At 42.4% G+C, this 27101-nt stretch overlaps 1 protein-coding gene across 1 annotated transcript in view; it reads left to right on the forward strand.

Annotated features, from left to right (window-relative positions):
* Positions 1–27101, forward strand: part of TTN (titin) — a 239280-nt gene that overhangs the window by 54217 nt on the left and 157962 nt on the right. Inside the window, exons 46-93 of the mRNA XM_049802399.1 lie at positions 316–594; positions 1744–2307; positions 2722–3003; positions 3120–3398; positions 3773–4051; positions 4150–4428; positions 4550–4837; positions 4958–5236; positions 5338–5619; positions 5727–6005; positions 6116–6394; positions 6489–6767; positions 6886–7173; positions 7274–7552; positions 7690–7971; positions 8097–8375; positions 8519–8797; positions 8903–9181; positions 9308–9595; positions 9792–10070; positions 10279–10560; positions 11166–11444; positions 11549–11830; positions 12341–12619; positions 12744–13031; positions 13234–13512; positions 13614–13892; positions 13993–14271; positions 14374–14661; positions 14794–15081; positions 15947–16228; positions 16986–17264; positions 17362–17643; positions 17789–18067; positions 18201–18488; positions 18705–18983; positions 19088–19366; positions 19444–19722; positions 19873–20160; positions 20334–20621; positions 23349–23630; positions 23890–24168; positions 24295–24576; positions 24697–24975; positions 25261–25548; positions 25696–25974; positions 26069–26347; positions 26446–26724. Of these exons, the coding sequence (XP_049658356.1) occupies positions 316–594; positions 1744–2307; positions 2722–3003; positions 3120–3398; positions 3773–4051; positions 4150–4428; positions 4550–4837; positions 4958–5236; positions 5338–5619; positions 5727–6005; positions 6116–6394; positions 6489–6767; positions 6886–7173; positions 7274–7552; positions 7690–7971; positions 8097–8375; positions 8519–8797; positions 8903–9181; positions 9308–9595; positions 9792–10070; positions 10279–10560; positions 11166–11444; positions 11549–11830; positions 12341–12619; positions 12744–13031; positions 13234–13512; positions 13614–13892; positions 13993–14271; positions 14374–14661; positions 14794–15081; positions 15947–16228; positions 16986–17264; positions 17362–17643; positions 17789–18067; positions 18201–18488; positions 18705–18983; positions 19088–19366; positions 19444–19722; positions 19873–20160; positions 20334–20621; positions 23349–23630; positions 23890–24168; positions 24295–24576; positions 24697–24975; positions 25261–25548; positions 25696–25974; positions 26069–26347; positions 26446–26724 (13794 nt within the window). The remainder of the gene's footprint in view (positions 1–315; positions 595–1743; positions 2308–2721; positions 3004–3119; positions 3399–3772; positions 4052–4149; positions 4429–4549; positions 4838–4957; positions 5237–5337; positions 5620–5726; positions 6006–6115; positions 6395–6488; positions 6768–6885; positions 7174–7273; positions 7553–7689; positions 7972–8096; positions 8376–8518; positions 8798–8902; positions 9182–9307; positions 9596–9791; positions 10071–10278; positions 10561–11165; positions 11445–11548; positions 11831–12340; positions 12620–12743; positions 13032–13233; positions 13513–13613; positions 13893–13992; positions 14272–14373; positions 14662–14793; positions 15082–15946; positions 16229–16985; positions 17265–17361; positions 17644–17788; positions 18068–18200; positions 18489–18704; positions 18984–19087; positions 19367–19443; positions 19723–19872; positions 20161–20333; positions 20622–23348; positions 23631–23889; positions 24169–24294; positions 24577–24696; positions 24976–25260; positions 25549–25695; positions 25975–26068; positions 26348–26445; positions 26725–27101) is intronic.

The raw sequence follows: 27101 nt of genomic DNA on the forward strand, positions 1-27101 counted from the left end.
CATTCACACCATAATTTCTCACAGATCCAGGATAGTGTGGTATATGTTTGTATTGCATTGTTATTGTGCATCACTATTGCGCATTGTTTTTCCATTATCACCACTGTGTTTTCTGATGTCATTATGAACCATAACACTCTGTCCACTGAGCCTTGTAGTGCTTTCATTTCTTACAGATATTTTTTTTATTTTACAGTCACTTTATATGGATTGCAAGTAAATCACCTTTTTTTTTTCTTTTCAGTCAGTCACTTCACTGACTTTCCAGAATGTCAGCAGGCAGGGCTTTGAGTGACTCTCTGCTTCTGATTTCAGTTGCACCAATCCTGAGAAGAAGGCTCGAATCTCTGGAGGTGGCTGTAAATCACGTGGCCAAGTTTACCTGTGAGGTAGAGACTGCTCCCAATGTCAGGTTCCAGTGGTACAAAGCCGGACGAGAGATATATGATGGGGACAAATACTCCATTCGCACCTCCAACTACGTCTCCACGCTGGAGATCCCAAGGCCTCAGGTTGTTGACTGTGGAGAGTATAGCTGTAAGGCTTCCAACCAGCATGGCAGTGTAAGCTCTACAGCTCTTTTAACAGTGACTGGTAAGTACAGACTTCCAAGCACTTCTCCTTCTCCATAAAATATCTTGGTATATTGTAATGCTTTCAGTGCTATACTTAAAAATGTTTATGGTAGAGCTCTTGATTGACATTGTTATACATAATCCATACCTAATTTTGGCAGGTGCAAGCATAGAGAAGGAATAATTTTTAAGAATGCTGCTTTTAGGTGCTTTCTGTACCTAGAAAGGGGAATCAGTGTGAAAAGTTTCAGAAGGGAAGAAAGAAGGGGGAAAGACAGAGCATAAGGAACTAGGTTGTCAACAGAATGGGATTGCTTTGTGAATACATTCTTGAAGAAGGTTTATTTAACTTCTAGACAACAAGAAAACATACACTTTTATATCTGATTTCTTTGGTGTAATAATCACTGTGCAATTATCCTAGCACCCTATGTTTATCCTGCAGCTATACTTGTGAGGCAGGCTATGCAGCTACATATACCTGAACGTTTGTGTGCCATGGCCAGAGGGGAACTCTATGTGATTGGGGAAATAGATCTTCTTAAACAAAAGAGGGTTTAAAGTTTTTTCGATTTGCAGACTTTTTTGTCTATTGAAAGCTATACAATTATGTTCTTTTTTTTCCCTCTTCTTTTTTTTCTTTTTTTTTCCTTTTTTTTTTCTCTCTCTCTTTTTTTTTTTTTTTTCTTTAAAAAACCCAACACTATCTTTTGGGCTTTTAGTGTATGATGATTTTTTTAGTCTCACTTTTCTCTTTGTGGAAGGAATCTTATTGTGGTCTTTGCTAAGTGCCAGATACTAGAGACTAAAGAAAGATGCACAAACTGTCAAATGCATGCAAACTTGTCTATCTTGAGGGAATGGTCCCCAAACATGTCAGTCTTAGAGGAGGAAGTTCTGGCTTTTGGTTTATTTTCCTTTAGTTTGTACATTGCTCCAGAGATTCAAAATACCTTCAAGCTCTGGAGCAATATACAGACCCAAGAAGTACAAAAGCAAAAATTTATCATCTTTAACACCTCTTATCTCCTTCACTTCTGGCTTCTTTTGCTTAAGAGTGTCCAGTGACAAACTGTCCCCTCTTGCTCTCTGTCCCTGGCAAATGTGGAGAAGGAGCATAAGCTCTGGTCTTCACCTCTGGATAACATTGAACCCCTTTGTTTTGCAGAAGCACTTCCGCCAACGTTTCTTACCAGACCTGAATCTATCACTACTTTTGTGGGCAAAAGTGCCAAGTTCCTGTGTACTGTTTCGGGCACTCCAGTCATCGACGTCGCCTGGCAGAAAGATGGCACTACCATTTCACCTTCAGACCACCACAAGATCTCCAAAGTGGAAAATAAACATGTGTTAGAAATTTCCCTTCTCACCACCAGTGACAGAGGGATTTACACTTGCAAAGCTTCCAACAAGTTTGGGGCTGACATATGCCAGGCTGAAATGGTCATTATAGACAAGCCGCACTTCACTAAAGTTTTGCAGTCAGTGCAGTCAGCAGTCAATAAAAAAATACGTCTTGAATGTCAGGTAGATGAAGACAGGAAAGTAACAGTAGGGTGGACAAAGGATGGAAACAAAATCCCTCCAGGCAAAGATTATAAGATTTACTTTGAAGACAAAATAGCCTCGCTTGAGATTCCTCTGGCTAAGCTCAAGGATTCAGGCCATTATGTGTGCACTGCCTCAAATGAGGCAGGAAGCAGCTCCTCTTCCGCCAGCGTCACAGTGAGAGGTAAGATAGTCCTACATCCCCCTTACCTTTGCTCTTCTTGGGTTCCCCATTTCTTCTTTTGCAGGTCAAAGACTTCTTTGGGTTGAAATCACACTGGAACTCTTCTCAGACCTGCCATCAGGTCTATTCACCTCTTGCTCATTTCCCCTGCTGCCTTCCAGCACACTGTGTGTTGCCTCAAAATTTCTTCCACCAGCCACATCCAAGAACTGCTCCTGCATGCAGGGAAGAGATGGATGGAGAAAGCAAGAGAAACCTCAAGAACTGCAGCTCAGCAAAGATTATGCTGATCTTTTCTGAAGTCATGTTTTGTTCTTACACTAGGAACCAATCTTTCAAAGCTTTGTATTTCAACCTTCTTTCCTTTCTCTCTTTTCTTTTCCCCTTTTCTTCCCCTTTTCTTCCCATTTTTAGAACCACCATCCTTTGTGAAGAAAGTCGATCCATCTTATTTACTGACCCCAGGTGACTCTGCACGACTTCAATGCAAAATCAAAGGCTCTCCTGAAATCCAGGTTACCTGGTTTAAGAACAATAAGGAAATCCGTGAAAGTAACACACACAGGATGTCCTTTGTCAATTCTGTGGCTGTGTTAGATATTTTGGAGATGAAAGTTGATGACAGTGGGAGCTACTCATGCGAAGCTGTAAATGAGGTTGGAAGTGACAGCTGCACCACTGAAGTAGTTGTCAAAGGTCTGTTCTTCTTGCTGCTGCCAGTCACATTCTTGAGAAAAACCTTCCTTTCGGGGTTGTTTGTTTTTTTTTTTTGCTGGGGATGGTTGACTAATTCTTTCTCCCTGCTTTTATAGAGCCTCCATCTTTCATCCGAACACTTGAACCAGCAGAGGTAGTGAAGGGAACGAACACCGTTCTTCAGTGTGAGGTTGCTGGCACTGGACCATTTGAGATTAGCTGGTACAAAGACAAGAAACAGATTCGCAGTAGTAAAAAATACAGGTTGACCTCTCAGAAAGCTGTTATTTCTCTGGAGGTGTCTTCATTTAATAGTGCGGATGTCGGTGAATACGAGTGTGTGATAGCTAATGAAGTTGGGAAGTGCATATGCAGTGCAACATACATCTTGAAAGGTCAGTGGGAGAGAGAAAACTCCACTTATTGAAGGGATTGGCAAGAACCCCTCATTTCTTAAAATGTCTTTTCTTTGTATTTGTGGGTGGCTAGGGAGGGTGGGGAGGGAGAATATCTTCTTTTTCTCTTAAAATTCTGTGTATATCTTAACTCTTATCTGGCATCAAGCCTGTGAATCTGAAGGACGTTGAGCTTAAAGGGCCATGCATTAGCTCCCAGCTGGGGAATGCAGCTTCTCTCCTTGCCTGCTTTTTAGCTGAATTGCACCACGTGATGCACATGCTGTCTCATAGAACTGTCTTTAAGCAGCAGATTTCATGGGATGATGTAGTAGCAGATGAGTATTTCTTCTTGTCTCTTTTCTTTGAACTAGAACCACCATCTTTTGTTAAGAAAATTGAAAATGTGACAGCTCTGGCTGGAGACAGTATTACGTTACAGGCTGTGGTGAAAGGGTCAGAGCCTATTTCTGTGATATGGATGAAGGGCAAAGACATTATTCAAGATGATAACAAAGTGAGAGTGACATTTGAACATGGTCTAGCAACGCTGCAAATTACCGGTGTCCAGCTGAGCTCTGGTGGCAAATACACCTGCGTGGCTGAGAATGATGCAGGAAGTCAGTCCTGCTTTGGTGAACTAGCAGTGAAAGGTCAGTGGAGTAGTGCTGTGATCCCTGCATTGTCTCCCACCTGAGAGGAAGAGCAATTTCCTTTTGTCCTTAACACTAGTTGTTTAATTCTGTTGTAGAACCTGCCAAAATCATTGAAAAATCTGAAATGATCCAGGTAACAGCAGGGGAACCAGCCATTTTGGAGTACACCGTCACAGGCACTCCAGAGCTAAAAACCAAATGGTTCAAAGATGGAAGGCCACTACCTGCCAGCAAAAAATATAGGATCAGCTTTAAAAATAACGTTGCCCAGCTCAAGTTTTATGCTACTGAAATGCAGGACAGTGGCGAGTACACCTTTGAGATATCCAATGATGTGGGCATCAGCTCTTGTACTACCAGCTTCACTGTTCTAGGTTGGTACTGACTCTTTGCAATGAGCCCTGCTACTCTGCCTTCAGCCCAACAGAACCAGAAGTCAAACTGCATGCCTGTTTAGCTCACGTGTTGGTTTCTTTCATTTTTTTCACTCAACAGATCGCACTCTCCCTCCCTTCTTTACCAAACCACTGAAGAATATTGACAGCATCATTAGCACCTCATGCCGCCTAGACTGCAAAATTTCAGGCTCTCTTCCAATGACCGTCTCTTGGTTTAAGCAGGACACTGAGATCACTTCAAGTGCCAAGTACACAGTACACTTTGCAGAAGGGTCTGCATCTTTGGAAATAAAACACCTAGATGCAAGTGACGCCGGCGTCTACATTTGCAGAGCCACAAACTCTGCTGGTAGCAAAGACAGCAGTAGCACATTGTTTATAAAAGGTTTGGCAATTTGTTTCATGTTTTTAGGAGTTTTACTTTTCATGTCATAATACTTTTCTTCTCCAAAGCACAGGCCATGTGTCTTACTCTTGACAATTGTTTCCTTTCAATGCAATCTAGAGCCACCCAGCTTCATTGTAGAACCAGAGTCCCAAGATGTACTGCCTGCATCAACTGTACGTTTCAAAGGCACATTTAAAGGCACAACACCACTGACGGTGAAATGGTTTAAAGGTGATACTGAGCTGGTGACAGGAGGAGCCTGCTACATTATGACAGAAGCATTAGCAAGTTACTTGGAGCTTTACGCAGTCAAACCAACAGATTCAGGAAAATACACCTGCAAAGTCTCCAATGTAGCTGGTTCAGTAACATGCAGTGCAAACTTGTTTGTAAAAGGTTTGCATTCTTACTCTCTTTTAAACTTTAAGCGGCTGGATTTGACCCAGTGGCACTCTTTCCAGACTTCTTTGTCCTGAACACTTTTCTTAAATCCACAGAACCTGCTGCCTTCAAGGAGAAGCTAGAGCCAACCCATCTGGTAAAGAAAGGTGGATATGCTGAGCTGACCTGTGAAGTCACTGGTACTCCTGAGATTAAAATCACGTGGTTCAAGGATGATAGAGAGTTAAAAGAGAGTGACAAATACAGGATGTCTTTTGCAAAATACTTGGCAATACTCCATGTTACAGAGGTTGAGACTGAAGACAGTGGGGAATACATTTGCGAGGCCAAAAATGATGCTGGAAAAGATATTTGCAGTAGTGTTGTTACAGTCAAAGGTGTGTGTGACATCCAGCTGCACAGTTTGTCTCTTTAAACTCAGTGCAGTTTTACAGGCTTTGAAAGTATGATTAATACAAACTTCACTCTCTCTTTTGCACCGTAGAATCACCTTATTTTAGCAAGGAGTTTCAATCCATGGAAGTCTTGAAGGATTCTGATGTGGTTTTGGAGTGCGAGGTGCTTGGCACACCTCCCTTTGAAGTGTTTTGGGTGAAAGATGATAAACCTGTGCGGAGCAGTAAGAAGCACAGAATAAGCATTGAGAAATCTTTGATTAGCCTCCACGTTTTCAGGTTTGATGCCTCTGATGTTGGCGAGTATCAGTGTAGAGTAACAAACGATGTTGGGAGCTGCCTCTGCAGTTCAGAGGTCACACTGAAAGGTTAGTGCAAGCTGCAGAATGCCACTAACATGCTCTTATCCCAGTGTGGTTTCCATGCCACACTGTCATGCACCAGATCCATACTTACATAGTCCCTTTCTTCCTGCCAGAGCCCCCACAGTTCTTGAAGAGGATAGAAAACATTAGTTCCCTTCGAGGGGGCACAGTCGTGTTTCAGGCTGCTATTAAAGGCTCCTTGCCCATCACTGTGTCCTGGCTGAAAGACAACGATGAAGTGATTGAAGACAACAATATCAAAATGACCTTTGTGAACAATGTTGCCACTCTTCTGGTGAGGTCTATTGAGCTGAAACATGATGGGAAATATTTCTGTCAGGCTAAAAATGAGGCGGGAATTCAAAGGTGTTCTGCTTTGCTGACTGTCAAAGGTTGGTCCTACCCTGAGGGCTTGCAGTGATCTCAGATGGTTCCCTTGCTATTTTTACAGATGCCCTTAACGCTCTATCTCCTTGTTTACAACAGAACCTGCTACAATTGTGGACAAGGCCGTGTCAATAGATGTGACTGAGGGAGATCCAGCAACCTTGCAGTGTAAATTTTCGGGAACGAAACACATTACAGCCAAATGGTTCAAAGATGGCAAGGAATTGATGTTGGGCCCAAAATATAAGATCAGTGTTACAGACACTGTCTCAGTCCTAAAGGTGCTTCATACAGAAAAGAAAGACAGTGGTGAATACATTTTTGAGGTTCACAATGATGTTGGGAGCAGTAGCTGTTCCGCCAGCATTAATGTCCTAGGTGTGTATGGGCTCTCTTTTATCGTTGTTTTTACACACAAAATCTGTTCTCCTGAGTTGAAATCTGCCACAATCAAGGTTGAATTTCATACTTTGTCTTTTTACTCTGTCTTGGCTAGATCTCATTATACCACCTAAATTCACCAAAAAGCTCAAGAAAATGGACAGCATTAAGGGGTCTTTTGTCCACCTGGAGTGCATAGTGTCTGGTTCACATCCTATAAGTATCCAGTGGTACAAGGACGGCCAAGAAATAACAGCAAGTGAAAAGCACAAATACTCTTTCCATGATAATACTGCATTTCTGGAAATCAATAAACTGGAAGGCACAGACAGTGGCTCTTACACCTGTGAAGCAACAAATAAGGCAGGAAGCAACCAATGCAGTGGGTTCTTAACAGTCAAAGGTTAGACCTCCTTCTTTGTTTTGTGTTAGGTCTCTCATACATAATTTTGGAATTCCCCTGTCTCAGAGTAATCCCCTTTCTTCCTTTTTACACATTATAGAACCACCATATTTTGTGGAAAAACCTCAGTCCCAAGAGGTTGTGCCCAATGCCAGGGTTCAGTTCAAAGCACTGGTGAAAGGCTCTACACCTCTGCAGATAAAGTGGTTTAAAGACAGCCAGGAGCTCCTCTCTGGAGCCAATCGATCTGTCTGGAAGGATGACACATCTAGCGTACTGGAGCTCTTCTCAGCTAGGACATCTGACTCCGGGAACTACACTTGTCAGATAAGCAATGATGTGGGGACTGCAACTTGCAAGGCCGCTTTGTTTGTAAAAGGTGTGCAACACAATGGTCTTCTCTTCTTTGTGGTTCTGATTTTTCTGTGCAATTTGGGGGGAGGGGGTAGGAAACCCTTGTATTTCTTTAAACACCTTGAATATTATACCGCCTCACCTTTTCTGTCCATCTTCTAGAGCCCCCCAGATTTATTCAGATGCCAACTTCTGTAGTAGCTTTACGTGAAGGACAGTCCACCACTTTCGAGTGCCAGGTAGTAGGCACACCAGAGATCCACGTCACATGGTACCTGGATGGGAATGAAGTGACTGACCAAGCTAAATACAGCATCTCCTTCAAAGATGGTTTAGCCACTTTGAAAGTCACTCAAGCCAGAGTGTCGGATAGTGGGATTTATGTCTGTGAAGCTCACAATGATGCAGGTAGCGAGAGCTGCAGCGTCGAGCTGAAAGTAAAAGGTTGGTTTTGAACATCTTGTCATCATCCAGCTATGCCACATAGCTGTGGTGATGGAATAGAGGAGACATCTCCCCTCAAAACCGCTTAATGTTGCTATCTACTTTCCCCTCATTCCTTTTTGTAGAGCCTCCAACATTTGTTCGGGAGTTGAGTCCCACTGCCGTAGTGAAGGGTTTGGAGGCTACACTGGAGTGTGAGGTGACTGGTACTCCTCCATTTGAGGTGAAGTGGCTGAAGAACAATAAGGAGATGTTCAGCAGCAAGAAATATGCCATCTCCACCAAAGAATCAGTATTTACTCTTAACGTGACTAACTGTGATGTCTCAGATGTTGGTGAATATCAGTGTATTATATCAAATGAAGGTGGGAGCTGTTCTTGCAGCACAAGGCTCAGCTTGAAAGGTCAGTCCTCTGAGAAGCATACCCCAAACATTACATCCCCTAGCTAAACTGTAGTGACAAGGTTGACTTTATATGATCTCTCTTTCCCCTCTTCACTTTCCATGACTTCTCTTCCAAACAACAAACAAAACCTCACACCACAGAACCACCATCCTTCGTCAAGAAGCTGGAGAATGTCACTAGTATTTTGAAAGGTACCGCATTCTTCCAGTGTGTTGTAGCAGGTGCTCAACCCCTATCTGTGTTATGGATAAAAGATGAGAAAATACTGGAAGATGATGAGCACCACCATATTACCTTTGAGAACAGCGTGGCCACACTGGAACTTACCAATGTTGACCTCAGCCACAGAGGGAGATACACCTGCCAGGCAAAGAACGAGTCTGGCATGGAGAAGTGTTTTGCTTTACTTTTTGTACAAGGTGTGTACAAGGTGTGACCCTTCAAGCTCATCCTTGATGAGCACTTGAAAAGTCAGTCCCCTATCTGTGTCACTAACTGCCTTTTTTATACACTTTATACCTCAGAGCCTGCACGGATCATAGAAAAGGCTAAATCACTTAAAGTCACTGAAAGAGATCCCGTGACTTTGGAGTGTACTGTTGCTGGGACACCAGAGCTCCGAATAAGATGGTACAAAGATGGTAAACAGCTCCTGCCCAGTAGATACTACACAATGAGCTTTGAAAACAATGTGGCCAGTTTCAGGATTGAACCTGTATCAAAGGAGGATAGTGGTACATACAGTTTTAAGGTTGAAAATGACTTTGGAAGTAGCACCTGCGAAGCTGTTCTGACTGTGCTAGGTTTGTATTGTCATTTGGCAAATTTGCCAGTCCAACAGGGAGGGAATGAAAAAATAATAATCTCTGTTTGTGAAACATAGGCAAGAAGGTAACCAGTGTGTTTTTGCCATTTTTTGTGTTGGGCAGATCAATCTATTCCTCCTGCATTTATCAAAAAGCTAACCAAAAAGGATACCGTTCTTGGATCTTCTATCCAAATGGAGTGCAAAGTCTCTGGGTCACTCCCCATTACTGCAAAATGGTTTAAGGATGGAAAAGAGATAACTGACAGTGCAAAATATAGAAGCCTATGCCATGAGAACACTATGTCACTCGAGATTGCTAATCTAGAGCTGGCAGACAGTGCAAATTACACATGCAGTGTCTCTAATGTTGCTGGGAACGATTCTTGCAGTGCTATCCTCACTGTGAAAGGTTTGAAACTCTTTTACTACTTCTTCTTATTTGTGATAGATGCTGAGAAAATACCTTAAATCTTATGCTAACGTAACACTCTTATACCTCTTAACATTAATGCTGAAAACTTGGTCGCCATGCTTATCTCACTAATTTTCTTTATTCTTAGACAGTTCTGAAGTAATTGAATATTTCTTTTTCTTAAAAACTGCAGAGCCACCAAGCTTCTTAGTAAAACCTGAAAGCCAGCAAGCCATTCCAGATTCCACAGTGGAGTTTAAGGCCACACTAAAAGGAACGCCACCATTTACAGTAAAGTGGTTCAAAGAAGACTTAGAACTTGTATCTGGTCCCACTTGTTTCATTGGGATTGAAGGGTCAACTGGGTTCTTAACCCTCTATTCAGTGGATACTTCTAGGAGTGGGCACTACACTTGCCACGTTTCAAATGACGTTGGCAGTGACTCTTGCACTACAACATTGATGGTAACAGGTGTGCACTCTTTCTTGTTGTGTTGCAGTCTTTTTGTCTATTTCTTTTCTTTCCTTTTTGCCAAGCCCACCTCAGTGACCTCTGATACACTGCCCAGTGAATTCCCTACCCTATGTTTGCAACCCACCGTTGTTTGGCTCTTTTCCCAACTCTTTTCTTTCCAGTATTAATTCAGACCTTCCTGACCCTACTTTTCTGGTTTTTTTAGAACCACCCAAGTTTGCTAAGAAGCTAGAGGCAGCAAAAGTAGTCAAGCAGGGTGACTCAGCCCGGCTTGAATGCAAAGTAAGTGGATCTCCAGAGATGAAAGTAGTGTGGTTCAGAAATGACCATGAAATTGTTGCCAGTGAAAAATTCCGGACATCATTCATTGACTCTGTGGCCGTGCTTGAAATGAATCATCTCAGTACTGATGAGAGCGGTGACTACATCTGTGAAGCTCACAACCCTGCCGGCAAGGCCAGCTGTAGCACCAAAGTCACAGTGAAAGGTTAGCTGTCCTCTTGTTCTCTGACTACATCTTATTTTTCCCTGGTGGTTTTATGCCTTGGAAATCCACAGCAACATGAGATTAATTTCTCACTTCAGGGCTGCCTTTTTCTTCATGTCATGTTTGTTTCTTAATGCCCCCTCACCCCCTCTGCCAGTGCCTGAGCAAGAGAGATGTTGTTCTTAATGCAGATGAGTCCTAAGCTAGGTGTTCCCCAGTTCTATGATTGTCAACGTCCAAGACAGATCATAGTGGGAACTGCTATATCAAGGAGCTGAAATATGAAGAAAAAGAACAGACCCAAACTGATCAGTGTCAGCTTTACACCCTGTATTTGGGAATATTACCAGCTAAATGAGACCTGTACCCTCCTTGCCCAGGGTCACATCTCTGTTTTTACCTTTTCTACAGAGGAGCTAAGAGCTTTGAATGCTCACCTACCTGCAAGATTATTTCATAATGTGCCCAGAAAATGAGGAAAGTCCTTGCCCATTCTGTTGATTTTCTCAGCAGTCTCATTATGTAGAAGCTGTTGTCAGTAAACAGTTTGTTGGTCAAATAGCCCTAGACTCCTTTTTAAAAATGTTCCTTTCTTCTCTTGTTAGAACCTCCTGTCTTTAGCAGGAAGCCCTCTCCAGTAGACATGCTCAAAGGAAGTGAGGTTAGCCTGGAATGTGAGATTTCAGGAACACCACCATTTGATGTTACCTGGTACAAAGACAGGAGACAAATCCGCAGCAGTAAGAAGTATAAGGTTACGGCCAAAAACTACCATACAAGCGTTCGCATTCTTAATGTTGAAGCTGCAGATGTTGGTGAATATCAGTGCAAAGCACAGAACGACGTAGGAAGTGACACTTGTTTTTGCACTGTGAAGCTGAAAGGTAAAGTACTGGAACATATGCCATCTGCAGTGCTCCCAATGGCTCTGCATTGCCCTTCTTTACATAGGCACTGTATTTACTGTAACTGCATGTTTCTTCTTCAGAACCACCAAAATTCTTGACGAAAATAAACAGCATGACTGTTGTGGTTGGTGAACCAGTAGAGTTACAAGCAAGAGTCGAGGGCTCCCAGCCAATTTCTGTGCAGTGGCTTAAAGACAAGGAGGAAGTTATTAGAGAAAGTGAAAACACGAAGATCACATTTATGGAAAATATTGCAACTTTACAACTTCTGCACACCGAGACAAGCAATGCTGGAAAATACATCTGTCAGATCAGAAATGATGCTGGAAGTCGCGAGTGCATGGCTACCTTAACTATTCTAGGTTGGTAAAAAGCACAAGTTCATGAAAGATATTTTTAAAGTTAGGAATTTGGCTATTTAGTGTCAGCTGTACGCTTTGCTTATGCCCCTGAGTTCAAAACAATCAAAACAGAATCTCCGTGTCCCCAAAAGCAGCAGTCATGTTCCTTATTTTCAGTTGTCCAGGGATAGGGGTGAAAGGAACCACAGGCCTCTACACTGTGATGGGATCCAGTTGACTGGCTTTTTAAGTCATGTCTTTTGCTTGTGCCTGCTTGGAGAGGGACAGACAGTTGCATTTCTCTCCTAGGAGTTTAAACTTATTTTTACTTCATTTTGGAAAGCATCTGAAATCTCCAGTTTAGGATAGAATAAAGGGTGGAAAAAACAGCTCAACAAATTTCCCAGCCCAACAAACTGAGATATCTTTAGTATCAAATGTGTAACCCCCATTTTATAGTGCTATAATATTTAGAGCTAGTACTAATCAAATCCTGTTTTCACCACACATGTTACCCATCTCTCCTTCCAGAGCCTGCAGTCATTGTAGAGAAAGCAGAGCCAATGAGAGTTACTATAGGAGACGCCTGTACTTTGGAGTGCAAAGTGGCAGGCACACCAGAGCTTTCCACTGGGTGGTTCAAGGATGGCAAAGAGCTGACCAGCAGCCAAAAATACAGAATTACTTTCCTCAATAAAGTATCTACACTTAAAATTATGGATGCAGAGAAGGAAGATGGTGGATTGTACACTTTTGCAGTGCAGAACGACGTGGGGAAAAGCAGTTGCACAGCATCGGTTGATGTTTTAGGTTGGTTGGGTAGCTTGTCTTCTATCTTTATAAAAACTTTCATTCAGTCATGGTCTCTTTCCTGTCTTCCATTCCTTCCCTCCTTTTCTCTCTAACCATGGATTTATTATGTTTTCTTATGCAGATCGAATCATTCCTCCTTCTTTCACAAGAAAACTAAAGGACACCCCTTGTGTCTTGGGTTCCTCAGCACTGCTGGAATGCAAAGTGTCGGGTTCACCTCCTATTTCTGTTGCCTGGTTCCGAAATGGACTTAAATTAGTCAATGGGGAAAAACATCAAATCTCCTTTTCAGATAACCTATGTATTTTAGAAGTGAATTCACTGAGCGACTCAGATACTGGAACTTACACCTGCAAAGCTACCAACATAGCAGGTTCAGATGAATGCAGTGCTGTATTGACTGTGCAAGGTCAGTATACGATGGTCAGGAAGCTCTCTGAGCTACTCTTTTCTCTTTCTTTCTTGAAATTGCCTATGGTCTTTTGTAAATACACTTGGGGAAAATTATTGACTAGAAAATATTTTGTTCTTTATCTTCAGTAGGTATGTGGAAATTCCAGGGTTATGCTGTAGCAACCTGTCTTATCTCTCTTTTTCTCTTGTGTGTTTAGAACCACCTTCTTTTGAGAGGACACCAGAGCCTCTGGATGTCTTGCCAGGCACTAGCATCACTTTTACATGTGTTATCAGAGGAACCCCTCCTTTTAAGGTGAACTGGTTTAGAGGGGCCAATGAGCTTGTGCCAGGGGACAAATGCAATATCTACTTGGAGGACTCCGTTGTGGAGCTTGAGTTATTTGATGTAACTCCTCTCCACAGTGGAGAGTACACTTGCCTAGTGACTAATGATGCTGGCAGGGCAAATTGTACAACACACCTTACAGTAAAAGGTTTGTAAAGATTGAATCTCTCTATTTACCTTAAAATATTGTTTTCTTCCCTCCATTTGCCCTGTTGTGCTCAACATTTGTGACTTCTTACCCTTCATTAGAGCCGGCTGTCTTTGTGAAGAAACTGAGTGATCAGTATGTGGAGCCTGGGAAGCCCATCATCCTGGAGGGCAATTACACAGGCAGCCTGCCTATTTCTGTGACATGGAAGAAGAATGGCCATACCATCACTCAATCTCAGAAGTGTAGCATCACCACCACAGAAAAATCCTGCATCCTGGAAATACTTGACAGTACCAAGGAAGATGCAGGAGAATACACTTGCCATGTTGAAAATGAGGCAGGAGGAGATGTTTGTGAGGCTGTAGTATCTACCTTAGGTGTGTGCTCCCTTTGCTTTTTCTTGCCTGTTCTTTCAAGTGTATGCTTTCCAAGGCCTGGCACTATAAAGAGTCTATCTAATGGCTTCTGTTTTTTTAGAACCTCCCTATTTTGTGACACACTTGGAACCTCTTGAGGTGTCTGTTGGGGATTATACAACGTTGCAATGCCGCGTTGCTGGAACACCAGAAATCACTGTGTCTTGGTACAAAGGTGATACAAAACTCAGGTCTACACCTGAGTACAAAGTATTCTTTAAAGACAATGTTGCTACACTTATTTTCAACAAAGTGGTTAGCAATGACAGCGGAGAATATACCTGCAAGGCAGAAAACAGTGTAGGAACTGCATCTACAAAGGCTCTCCTAGCAGTTCAAGGTGATGATTTTATAGTAGTTTGCTACAAATTCTTTTTCTCTTGCAAAACTATAACAAAATTGATTCCTGGGGTATATTTATCATTTACTTGCTTTCTTCTAGAGCGCAAACGGCCACCATCCTTTGCAAGAAAATTAAAGGACATCGAGCACCCTGTTGGTTTACCCCTTAAATTTATGTGTCGGCTCAATGGCTCAGAACCAATTACCGTGACTTGGCATAAAGATGGTGTGCTGCTAAGCGATGACCACAATGTGCACACATCCTTTGTAGATAATGTTGCAGTGCTGCAACTGGTGCGAACTGAGATGAATCATACTGGGCAGTACTCTTGCACAGCCACCAATGCTGTGGGCACTGCCACCTCAAGTGCTAGGCTTACAGTGGCAGGTGTGTTGGCTTACAAAACTTTTGCCTGGAGCACAGGCTCCCCCTTCCCATTTCATGCATGTGATGGTATTGGTGTGTTGGATTAGCTTTTCTGTGAAGTATGAGTATTACACTGTTTTCTTGTATTTCTAGAACCCAAGCAAGCACCTGTCTTTGACACCAAACCAGAATCTATTGATGTGCCTTTTGGAGAAAGTGCTGACTTTGAATGCCATGTTACTGGAGCCCAGCCAATACATATCACCTGGTCCAAGGATGGTCGGGAAATCCGAACTGGAGGAAACTTCAGTATTACATTTGTAGCCAACACAGCTCACCTTCGAGTGCTCAGAGTGGGTAAAGGAGACTCTGGCCAATATACTTGCCAAGCTAGTAATGAAGCTGGGAAAGACTTTTGCTCAGCCCAACTCAGTGTCAAAGGTATTAAGATTAAGTCACCTTTGTTTGTGTGTTTTCTTTTTCTTGGGTAAAGAGACCTCTTTGTTACTGAGTCTCATCTTCCACCCTTTCCAATTTGGAAATATATAGTAAGTATCTTTCCAGAAAGCAGACATATACCATGTGGTGACCTTCTCCTATCATAATGCATGACAGTACAAGCCTTGTGTGCCTGCAAAATCTCAAAGGGGAAAGGTCCCCTTGTGAAACTGTTTGTATGGAGAGTTGCACTCACCCTGGTTTTTACTGTCATTAGTGCTTAAACTACAATCACAGTGGTATTCACACATAGCAATTACTGTATAGAAAATGGTGATATGAGAAATACGATTACCTTGCATTTGTAGGCCAGCATTGGTAACTCTTTCAAATTTGCTAAAGATTTCAGTTGGAGTTCTGAACGGCTGATTTATTCTAGACTACTTAAGTTCTTCATGCAGAAATAAGTTTTAAAGCTGTGCAAGCAAGTGAAACTATCCCTACCGTGTTTCTGCTGCTCCTGGGTGTGAAGAGCTTGTCAAATCTTTCATGCTGGCCTAGGGATGTTTTCATCCCTCAAAGGGGTGGAGCAATCATCCTTTGTTCTTCATGTGTATTTTACAGCTCCAGCTGCCTAACACCAGGGTTGGCAGAACATAGTTTTAGTTGTTGTCTTTGCCTTCTTTTCTCCATCTTACATCTTCGCTTGAGAGAAAACTCCAGTTGGCAATAGAACCAGCTGCTGTAGCAAGCTTACTTTGTTGTGCCCCAATACTCTTGTGATCCCCATAACTCTTGCTCAGCACCATAGATTTCACATGGCAAACAGGTATACTGCCACTCTCTACATACTTATTCTGTTCTTCAGAACCTCCCAAGTTCATCAAGAAGCCTGAAGCTTTGCGATTCGTGAAGCAGGGGGACGCAGTTCAACTTGAATGTAAAATCAGTGGCACACCAGAGATCCGAACCGTGTGGTACAAAAATGACCAGGCACTCCTGGCGAGCGACAGGCTCCACATGTCCTTTGTAGACTCCGTGGCGATGCTAACCATCTTGGGTGCCAACACTGAAGATGCTGGAGATTACATATGTGAAGCCCATAACTCTGCCGGCACAGCCAGCTGCAGCACTTCAGTCACAGTGAAAGGTTAGCAGTATGGCTTTACACACCACCAGAATCCCTGGCTTCTACGTCCGCTGCCAGCTGCACATCCTTGTGGACAGGGAGCTGCTGCTACGGCAGTGGGTGGCTGCTGGGGCAGCGTCTCTCCAGCTGCTCTCACATTCAAACACTGCTGTATTTAAGCAGCAGTGGCCAGGCAGGAGATAGTGGTGGGTGTTCAGCACTGTGCAGATATTCCCCTGTCTCCCCATTTACGTCAGTTGCAAGCTGAATAAGGCAAGCTTGTCAGATCCCAGGGGAAGCATGGACCAGGTGGAACACCAGCCATGATGAGGGAGATGGGCATACTTTGCAGCCATCCCTCTGTCTCCTCTTTATACACAATGATCCTGGCAGGAATGAAACTTAAGACGGAAGAGGAGGCTGTGTTGCTGAGCCCCGCTGATGGTAGCTTTCATGACTGGAAAGAGGCGGGGAAAGCTGGAATGTCATCCTGGGAGAGGGAAGAGTGGCTTTTGAGGAGGGGCACTAAGCACTGATTCCAAACAGGTGCAGAAGTGTCACATTTTCTGCCCTTAGTACTCTAAGTGTTGGGATGGCTTTCTGGGAAATGCCAGGGGCTCAGCATTTTTTAGAGGTGAGGCCACATATTTGGAAACTAAATATGGGTTTACAAGAATAAGTGTAGGCCCCTTTCCTGAATATGTTGCCTCCTGCTACTATCCAAAAACCCATCCAGAGAAGCAGGCTCACACATTACGATGTGATTCTTTTTTTATAGAACCACCTGTTTTTAGCAAGGTGCCAAGCCCTGTGGACACACTTAAAGGCTCAGATGTCATCCTCCAGTGTGAGATAGCAGGGACTCCACCCTTTGAGGTGGCTTGGTTCAAGGACCGGAGGCAGGTCAGGAGCAGCAAGAAGTTCAAGGTGACAACAAAACACTCCATTGCCAGTCTTCATATTCTCAATCTGGAATCTCAAGATACTGGAGAATATCAATGCAAAGCTATGAATGAGGTGGGAAGCGACACTTGCACCTGCCCGGTGAAATTCAAAGGTTTGTATGCTAGAGGATCAACAGCACCACCACCCTCTTCTCATGATCTCCCGGCTGCATGCTTAACCTTCCTCTGCCTCCTTGTTTTTGCCATCAGAACCCCCACGCTTTGCCAAGAAGCTGAGTGACACTGCAATCTTCGTCGGGGAGCCAACAGCCCTGCAGGCAGTGGTGGAAGGATCCCCACCAATTTCTGTTGTCTGGCTCAAGGACAAGGGTGAAGTTATTAGGGAGAGTGAAAATGTCCAAATGTGGTTTATGGACAACATTGCAACTCTTGAGATTGCCAGTGCAGAGGGAGCTGATGTTGGGAAGTACATCTGCCAGATCAAAAATGATGCTGGCATGCGGGAGTGCTCTGCCTTTTTACAAGTCCTAGGTGGGTATAGCCTGCTTCACAGGTACTATATTTTACAGCTTGCACAATTGCCTCTACCAGCTTTTGTTTTCTGTTTATATCCTGTGCTCACTGGTTTGCAGATAGATTTCCTGGTGACACACTGACCCCTCCCTTCCTATTTCAGAACCGGCAGTTATCTTAGAGAAGAGTGAGCCGATCACAGTAATGGCTGGCAATCCTTTTACCTTGGAGTGCAAAGTAGGAGGAACACCTGAACTTATCACCAAGTGGTACAAAGATGGCAGAGAACTAAGGAGCGACCGCAAATACCAAATTACCTTTTCCAACAATGTATCCACCTTGAAAGTCTTTTCTGCAGACAGGGGAGACAGGGGCTTGTATACTTTTGAGGTGCACAATGAGGTGGGGGACAGCAGCTGCACTTCTTCAGTTGATGTTTCAGGTCAGCTCTCTGTCTTTGTTGTTCACCCTTGTCTTTAAAGGAAGCTCCCCCCCCCCCCCCCCCCCCGCCCCTTTCCTTTCCCCTGAAAAAACCCAACACTTTTCTTCCTATTCTTCTGCCCTGTCCTATTTAGATCGTCTTGTTCCTCCTTCATTCTCAAGAAAACTGAAGGAAACAAATGGGGTGCTGGGATCCTCCGTGCTTCTGGAGTGCAAAGTGTCTGGCACATCCCCCATATCTGTGGCCTGGTTTCAGGATGGGAATGAGATTGTTAGTGGAGAAAAATATGAAATCTCATTCTTGGATAACGTTTGTGCTTTGAAGCTGAATGCCCTGGATGTCACAGATACAGGGCCATATACCTGTGTGGCAGCCAATGTGGCTGGATCTGATGAATGCAGCGCCTTCCTGACTGTACAAGGTCAGTGGAAGGGTACCACTGCCCCTTCAACAAAATTCTTCTTCTCTCTTCTCTTCCTTCCCTCTGGTTTCCCATGATTTCTTTTTCATGTTTTTCTTCTGTTTTCTCCCTCCTTCTATCTTTTTTTTTGTCTCAAACCTGCTCCAGTTTTCGGCCCCCGCAGAGACTCTCCTATTAACATCTTTCTCCCTCTTCACTTCTTTGCATGATCCTTAGAACCACCCTCTTTTGTGAAGACACCAGATCCCCAGGAAGTTTTGCCTGGATCGAGTGTGACATTCACGAGCTACATCAAGGGCAGTACTCCCTTCAAAGTGACTTGGTTCCGAGGCATCAGGGAGCTGGTGCCGGACAGCAGCTGCTCCATCTCTCTGGACGAGTCTGTGGCACAGCTGCAGCTGTACAATGTGGAGCCAGGCCACAGCGGGGACTATGCCTGCGTGGTCACAAATGATGCTGGCAGTGCCTCATGCACAACCCAACTCTTTGTAAAAGGTGTGTTTGTATGTGTGCCTGTATGCACAGGTATCTCCCTTCACACTCTGCCTGCAGCCCTGCCACGTCTGTCCCTCTCACTATTGATCTATGCCTCCCCACAGAGCCTGCAGTCTTTGTGAAGAAATTAAGTGACTTCAGTGTGGAGCAGGGCAAGTCCATTGTGCTGGAAAGCAGCTACATAGGCACTCCTCCCATCTCTGTCACCTGGAAAAGAAATGGCATGCCCATAGCTCAGTCTCCACGCTGCAGTGTTACAGCTACTGACAAATCTGGCATTCTTGAAATCCTCAACAGCACCAAAAGTGATGAAGGCGAATACACCTGTGAGGTGGCAAATGAGGCGGGTGGGGATGTTTGCCACAGCCTTGTATCCGTCTTAGGTACACACCACCCCTGATGCCCCTATGGCACCCCAGTGGTGCTATGCCTGTGCTCACCATGCTCTTTTTTTCCCTAGAACCACCTTATTTTGTCACGCACCTGGACCGTGTGGAGGTGAAGGTTGGCGAGCCCTTGATCTTAAAATGCCAGATTGGTGGTGCGCCAGAAATCAAGGTTTCCTGGTACAAAGATGACACCAAGCTCAGATCAACACAGGCTTACAAAATGCACTTCAAGAACAACGTGGCAACACTGGCATTCTCCACGGTGGAGGATAGTGACATTGGAGAATATATCTGCAAAGCAGAAAATAGCGTTGGCTTCGCCACCTCCACAGCTTTGCTTGTTGTTAAAGGTGATGGGCCTAGAGCCACTCTTTCCTGGGGTAGTTTGTAGGAACTCTTTGTTGTCTACAGAAAGGGGTTCTTATTAATTTCAGAGTTAATTAATTCTAGATTGACAGGGTGGCTTTCTACTTATAGTGCTGATTATTATTGCTTTGCAGAACGTCAACTTCCCCCTACATTCACCAGAAAACTGAAAGATATTCAGGAGGCAGTTGGTGCCCCAGTGACATTTGATTGCCGCATAACTGGCTCAGAGCCTATCCAGGTGTCTTGGTACAAAGATGGGGTTCTTCTAAGCGACAGTGATAACATGCAGTCAGCCTTCTTAAATAACGTTGCGACTCTCCAGATCTTGCAAACTAGTATGGCTTACTGCGGCCAATATACTTGCTCAGCCCAAAATGCTCTGGGGACAGCATCTTCCAGCGCCAAACTTCTTCTCACAGGTTTGTAGCTCACACTGAAACAAAGATCTTTCATGTGTCTTTGCTCTTTTATTTCTTCACCCTTTTTCCCACACTACCCATTATATTGTGGCCAGGGAGCATGGGCATGGCATGGTGAGGTGTGTGGTGAAGAGGGCTTGGTGGTGAGCTCTGCCATGCTTTCCTCTTTGCAGAACATCTACAACCTCCCTTCTTTGACATCAAGCTAGTATCTATCGATGTGGCGCTAGGGGAAAGTGCAACCTTTAAGTGCCACATGACTGGCTCTGCTCCCATGAGGATTACTTGGACCAGAGACAACAGAGAGATCCGCCCAGGTGGCAACTACAAGATGACTCTGGTGGAAAACACAGCCAGCCTGACAGTCCTAAAAGTCAGTAAAGTGGATGCTGGACTCTACACATGTACTGCCAGCAACAGTGTTGGAAAGGACGCATGCGCAGCTCAGCTGGCTGTACAAGGTATTGCTGTAAGCTTTAGTGTTCATGAGGCTTTTCTTTGCAAGACAGACACCTGGAAAACAAAGGCCTGAATGCAGATAAGTGTGAGACTAACAGCCTACACTGAGATGTCTTATTTTCTTTAAATATTATTGTAATACTTAGATATTTATTCATCTTTCTTCTGGTCAGGTATAGTGCGTGATTTGTCTTATCAAAGGGATTCTTCCATTGAAATGTTAACTCTGACTTAGTACCCTGTTACGCCTTTATGAATGGCCCTGTTGGCTGGCAAAATCTGTCTTCTTTAAAGTCTCTCTCCAGAAGTGACATTCACTAAGTTGTCCAGGGGAGGGAAAGGTAACTGGGAGAAACTCAGTTCACTTATGAAACTTAAATGTATTTTTACTGAGTGTGCAGCTCCTGCAAATAGTTTTACTCTTTCACAGATTGAAAACATTGAAAACTGCTGTTCTAGACAGCAAAACTGGAGGATCTGAGGACAGACTTGGTGACAAATATCCATTCCGCCAACACTTTGCTTCTCCACATAGTGTGTGGAACTTATACATTTCAGTGATCTAAATTTATGACTGGATTAAGCTGTCTTGGTACAAGTGACACTTCTATATTAGTGTAATTTCCTCAGTGTAGGTGGGAACATTGGATTTATTTATAGCTGTTCCGGATATCTCATTTTTACTGATTTTATAAAAGAACGAATGTAAAATACACTACTTAAATCATGTGTGAGTTCAAATGTCCCTGTTGGTTTAGTGTTTTCTTTTTTTCCCCCCTCTGTATGAATTTGAGGGGGAAAACCCCAAAACATTTCAAGATAAATACTATGACTTTTACTCTCTAAGACAAATAACACAAGAAGCTGAACTAACACTAGCAAGGTTTTGTAATAATTGCTTGTCAAATGTATTATATATAGAGAGAGTACATTCTATCAACAGGCATTTTTCTTGGTGGGGGTGGGAAGAGCATGGCAGACTGAATTACCTGTAGATTCAGTGGCAAGTAGGGGTGCTGTTATTGTGTAGTTTGACTTACAAAAGGCATTGAAAGATTATAGCAAGAAATCTAACCTCTTCAAAAGATTTAAAGCTTGTTTCCACCAGAATCACAGTTCTGTTTATTATTAATTATAACACTATTAATAGGTTTATTTGACTGGAATAACCATTCATAAAGTGATGCCTTATTTATTTTTTTACTCTTCAACTCATTATTCATAAAATCCTGAAAATTCTTTTTTTCCCAGGATTATTATTTTCTTTTTTTTGATCCTGAACTTGCACTGGCACTCACTTCAATCCTTTAGAATTTGTACAGTTTCCCCAGGGCTGTAAAATCAATGATGTTCACTGTTTGCCAGCCAATTTATATAGAAATTAGAAGGGCAAGCTCTTTGTGTGCATTGATTTGCATGTGTTTAATCTGAGCAGATGATGTCTCACTTCTATGACAGGCAGACTTTTGTTAGTAGAATTAAGATCTTTTGTTCAATTGACCTTGAAAATCTCCCAGTTTTTTATTAACTTTCCCACTTTAACATGTAATGTTCCCAATCTGTAGTTTGAACAACTGCTTTAGGTTCTAGAAACAGCTTTACATTCTAAGTATATACCTTCCTAACTTGTATATCCTCATTTTTGGAAAGGAATGGAATTAGAGTGTGACTACTCAGAAAATGTCAGTATGCAGATAGATAATCAACTCTTTGTCAAAGTGAAATCTGATAGTAAATTACTAAGATTCCAAGAGTCCTTGTGTTAACAAGCCATCATTTCTATTTTTAGAAACTCTAAGGAAGTTTTGTTACTAACAACATTGGATGTTCTGCAAATGTCCCACAGGTTGAAGTAACCCACAATAAAATTGATATTCTTCCTACACTTTACAGACAGATGCACAAAGAGGCACTTCATCCTGTTTTGCAGTGAGATTTGTTTGTTGTGCCCACATTACCACCTCTTAGTTTTACTCTTTATATCTTTGATCTATGAGCATTCAGTCTTATGATTCTGAATCATCCGTATGGTATTTCTGATGAAAAGTGTCAAACCTCCACTCGTTTCTCTCCTTACAGAACAAAATGTAACCATCCGGTTTACTTTGCAGTCACAGGACCTTTAATACCAATTTCTGTAATACCAGCCATCTCATAAGTCTTACCAGCATGATTATTTTGAACCTCTTTTGTTTGCTACCTGAGCTCCTTGACTTTTATTTCTTATATGCACCTTTATGTTTGGCTTTGCAATAAATGTGTGGAGGGTTATAATGCAGATACATTTATTGACTATATCAATTGTTAATGACCTATTAGGAATAAAGCAGTTGCTATAACGCTTAGCATAAATGCTCTTAATAATATTTCTTGGCTGAACAGTTTGGAGTTTTGCACTTCCATCAGGCATTTTGATTACTTATGTACTGCAAGAGGATATTACTTAAAGAAAACCACATGTCAGCTGATCTGTACTGAATACATAGAAAGAGAATTAGAATGGGACAATAAAGCAAGGAGAAACTACATGAAATGCAGATAGAGAACTTGTTTGCTTCCTAGTCTATATTTTAGACCAACTTGAAATAATCTAAAAAAATTTCATAGCAATTTCAAAATTGGAATATTTGCTTAAGTCCCCAAATTTTAAAGTTTCTGTTCCATATTTCCCTGCTTATTCAAAGAATCAGTGCAGTTTAAAGCATCATCTCCCCTTTTTGGCTTTCCAGAACCACCAAGGTTTATTAAGAAATTAGACTCCTCAAGACTTGTGAAACAGCATGATTCCACTAAGTATGAATGCAAAATAGGTGGATCTCCAGAAATCAAAGTCACTTGGTACAAAGGTGAAACTGAGATCCATCCCAGTGAAAAATACACCATGTCCTTCGTGGATTCAGTGGCAGTCATTGAAATGCACAACCTTACTGTTGAAGACAGTGGTGACTACACTTGTGAAGCTCAGAATCCAGCGGGTAGTGCAAGCACCAGTACCTCACTGAAAATAAAAGGTCAGAATCCCAGTTCTTTCCTTACCTTTCTATCTGTATGAGTCCTCTGGGGAAAAGCTGTTAAATCCCAGTTTCCAAAACCTGTCTGAATAGATGGCAAATCTCTTTTCTGTTTGTTATGCTGTGGGAGAACTTCTTATTTATGGTTTGTCTTAGCTGTTCAGCAACAGAACATGTACTACAGCTACATGAATTGTCTGTCCTCTTTAATCTCCTTTGCTCAAATAACACAAACTTTAACCTCCCCTTTTTTTTTCAGCACCCCCTATTTTTACCAAGAAGCCCCATCCGGTCCAGACCTTGAAAGGGTCTGATATTCACCTGGAATGCGAGCTTCAGGGCACTCCTCCATTCCAGATTTCATGGTATAAAGACAAACGAGAAATTCGGAGCAGCAAGAAGTATAAGATCATGTCCGAGAACTACCTAGCTAGTATTCACATTCTCAGTGTGGATACTGCAGATGTTGGTGAATATCACTGTAAAGCTGTAAATGATGTGGGAAGTGACTCCTGTATTGGCTCTGTAACACTAAGAGGTTTGTATAAAGATTGGCACCTTCTTCGCATTTCATTGTTCCTGTCATTCTCCACCTACTTTTCCGCTCCTGACCTGTTTGTTTGGTTTTTTTTTTTTTTACTGTTAAATATCTTCTCTTAAATAGCACCACCAACCTTTGTGAAGAAGCTGAGTGATCTCACTGTCGTAGTTGGGGAGTCGATTGAACTGCAGGCTGCAGTAGAAGGATCACAGCCCATTTCTGTTCTGTGGTTAAAAGACAAAGGGGAAATCATTAGAGAAAGTGATAATCTTTGGATCTCCTATTCAGAAAACATTGCAACTATAAGGATTGGAAATGCAGAACCAGCCAATGCTGGGAAATATGTTTGTCAGATAAAAAATGATGCTGGAGTTCAGGAATGCTTTGCCACGCTGACAGTGCTAGGTTGGTAGCATGGGATAAAAACCAATGTGTTTTAAGATGCTTTAAAATTTCAATTTTTATGATGCTAATAACTATTGCATTGTTGTTCTTAAAAATTTTGTGGCTTGCATCTCATTGCAGAACCTGCAGTCATTGTAGAGAAGCCAGGCCCAGTCAAAGTTACAGCTGGAGACTCTTGTACTCTGGAATGCACAGTAGACGGCACACCAGAGCTTACTGCTAGGTGGTTTAAGGATGGGAATGAACTGTCGACTGACCATAAATATAAAATCAGTTTCTTCAACAAAGTATCGGGGCTTAAGATCCTCAATGCAAGACTAGAAGACAGTGGAGAATATACTTTTGAGGTGAAAAACAGTGTTGGTAAAAGCAGCTGCACCACTTCAGTGCATGTTTCAGGTTAGTTGACTACTCTTTTTGAGTCATGTCTGATCCTATAGTTCCTTTAAAAAGCCATCAGATAGCAAACTGTTTTTCATGACTGTCCCTCAAAAAGTGTGAATGAAAGCTCCAGCCTATCCTTAACGATCAACTCTATTTTTCAATGACTTAGGTGTGTAGGATCATACTGCTAAAGCAGATATATCAAAAGAAAGTTAACTGATTTTATTATGCATGGGGAACTTTCTGAATTTTAAGCTCCTTTATGGTAATTTTTATTCTTTTTTTTTTAAACAAATGCAGATCGCATTATACCTCCTTCTTTCACAAGAAAACTGAAAGAAACATATGGTCAGCTGGGTTCTTCTGCTGTACTGGAGTGCAAAGTTTATGGGTCACCACCTATTCTGGTTTCCTGGTTTCATGATGGACAGGAGATTACCAGTGGAGACAAGTATCAGGCTACCCTTACAGACAATACCTGTTCTCTGAAAGTGAATGGACTTCAGGAATCTGATATGGGAACTTATTTGTGTACAGCTACTAACGTAGCTGGGTCTGATGAATGCAGTGCATTTTTGAGTGTTAGAGGTCAGTATCAATAAGAAGCTAGAGCCAGAGGGCACAAATTTATTTTCAAAGAGAGTTCATTCTTTGCTTTGTTACATATTTCTGATTACTATGGTCTTCATCAGAAATTCAAATGTATTTCTCTGTCTGTTTTATTTGCATGCTTAGAACCACCATCTTTTGTGAAGAAACCTGAGCCACTGAATGTCTTGTCTGGGGCAAACATAACCTTTACCAGTATCATAAAAGGCTCCTCTCCATTGGAAGTTAAATGGTTTAGAGGTAGTGTTGAGCTAGTACCAGGACACAGATGCAGTATCACCTTGCAAGATTCAATTGCAGAACTGGAGCTATTTGATGTAGATCCACTTCAGAGTGGAGACTACACTTGCCAGGTCTCTAATGAAGCAGGGAAGATTTCTTGCACAACACATCTTTTTGTCAAAGGTTTGTCCAGACTACTCTTTCTTATGCTTCTTATGCTTGTAAAAATGATCTCTTGGCTTTATTTAATTTGTTTTCTTCCCATTGTTTATTATAGAACCAGCCAAATTTGTGAAGAAGGTGAACGATATAAGTGTAGAGAAAGGGAAAAATTTAATCTTGGAATGCACATATACGGGTACTCCACCAATTTCAGTGACATGGAAGAAAAATGGAGTAAAAATTACGCACTCTGAAAAGTGTAGCATCACCACTACAGAAACATCTGCCATACTGGAAATCCCTAGTAGCAAACTAGAAGATCAGGGGCAATATTCTTGTCATATTGAAAATGAATCTGGACAAGATAATTGTCATGGTGCAATCACAATACTAGGTGCGTCAAGCCACCATCACTTCATCAAGTGTTATCTGAACTACTAATAGTCATTGTGCAATACCTTTTCATTCTAATGGTGTGTGTTTGTTCTTCAGAACCACCTTACTTCATTACACCCTTGGAGCCAGTGCAGGTGACTGTTGGGGATTCTGCATCCTTACAGTGCCACGTTGCTGGAACACCAGAAATGATTGTATCGTGGTACAAAGGCGATACAAAGCTGAGAGGAACTGCTACTGTGAAAATGCACTTTAAGAACCAAGTTGCGACTCTGGTTTTCAGCCAAGTAGACAGTAGTGACAGTGGGGAGTACATCTGCAAAGTAGAAAACACTGTTGGGGAGGCTGCTTCATCATCTTTGCTGACAGTTCAAGGTGAATATTTCATTTTAAAAAATAGGAAAATGGCCTGGTTTTCTTAAGTATGTTTTTCAATTTTGAAAAACAAAGATTACCTTTTTCTTGTTAAACACTTTACTGTTTCTTGACGTGTAAGATACCCTGCGGCACTGTCTTCAATTAACAAAGGCCTACCAGTAAAGCTCATCAAAATACATCTCTTGCTGATCACAGTTCTTCTGTAGGGGTACAAGCTTCTGCATCTTCCTTCCCCATTGAGGATATTGCTTTGATTGGTTCTACCATTAGCAGTCCTGAGGGTTAAATAGGCTCACTGGGTGTAACTAAGGGCAGAATGGTTATATGTTTTCCTGCAACCGCACAGTGCTCTTTTCACATCAGGTTCCACATAA

This window comes from Accipiter gentilis, chromosome 1 (genome assembly GCF_929443795.1).
Source record: "Accipiter gentilis chromosome 1, bAccGen1.1, whole genome shotgun sequence".
NCBI classification, from domain to species: Eukaryota; Metazoa; Chordata; class Aves; order Accipitriformes; family Accipitridae; genus Astur; species Astur gentilis.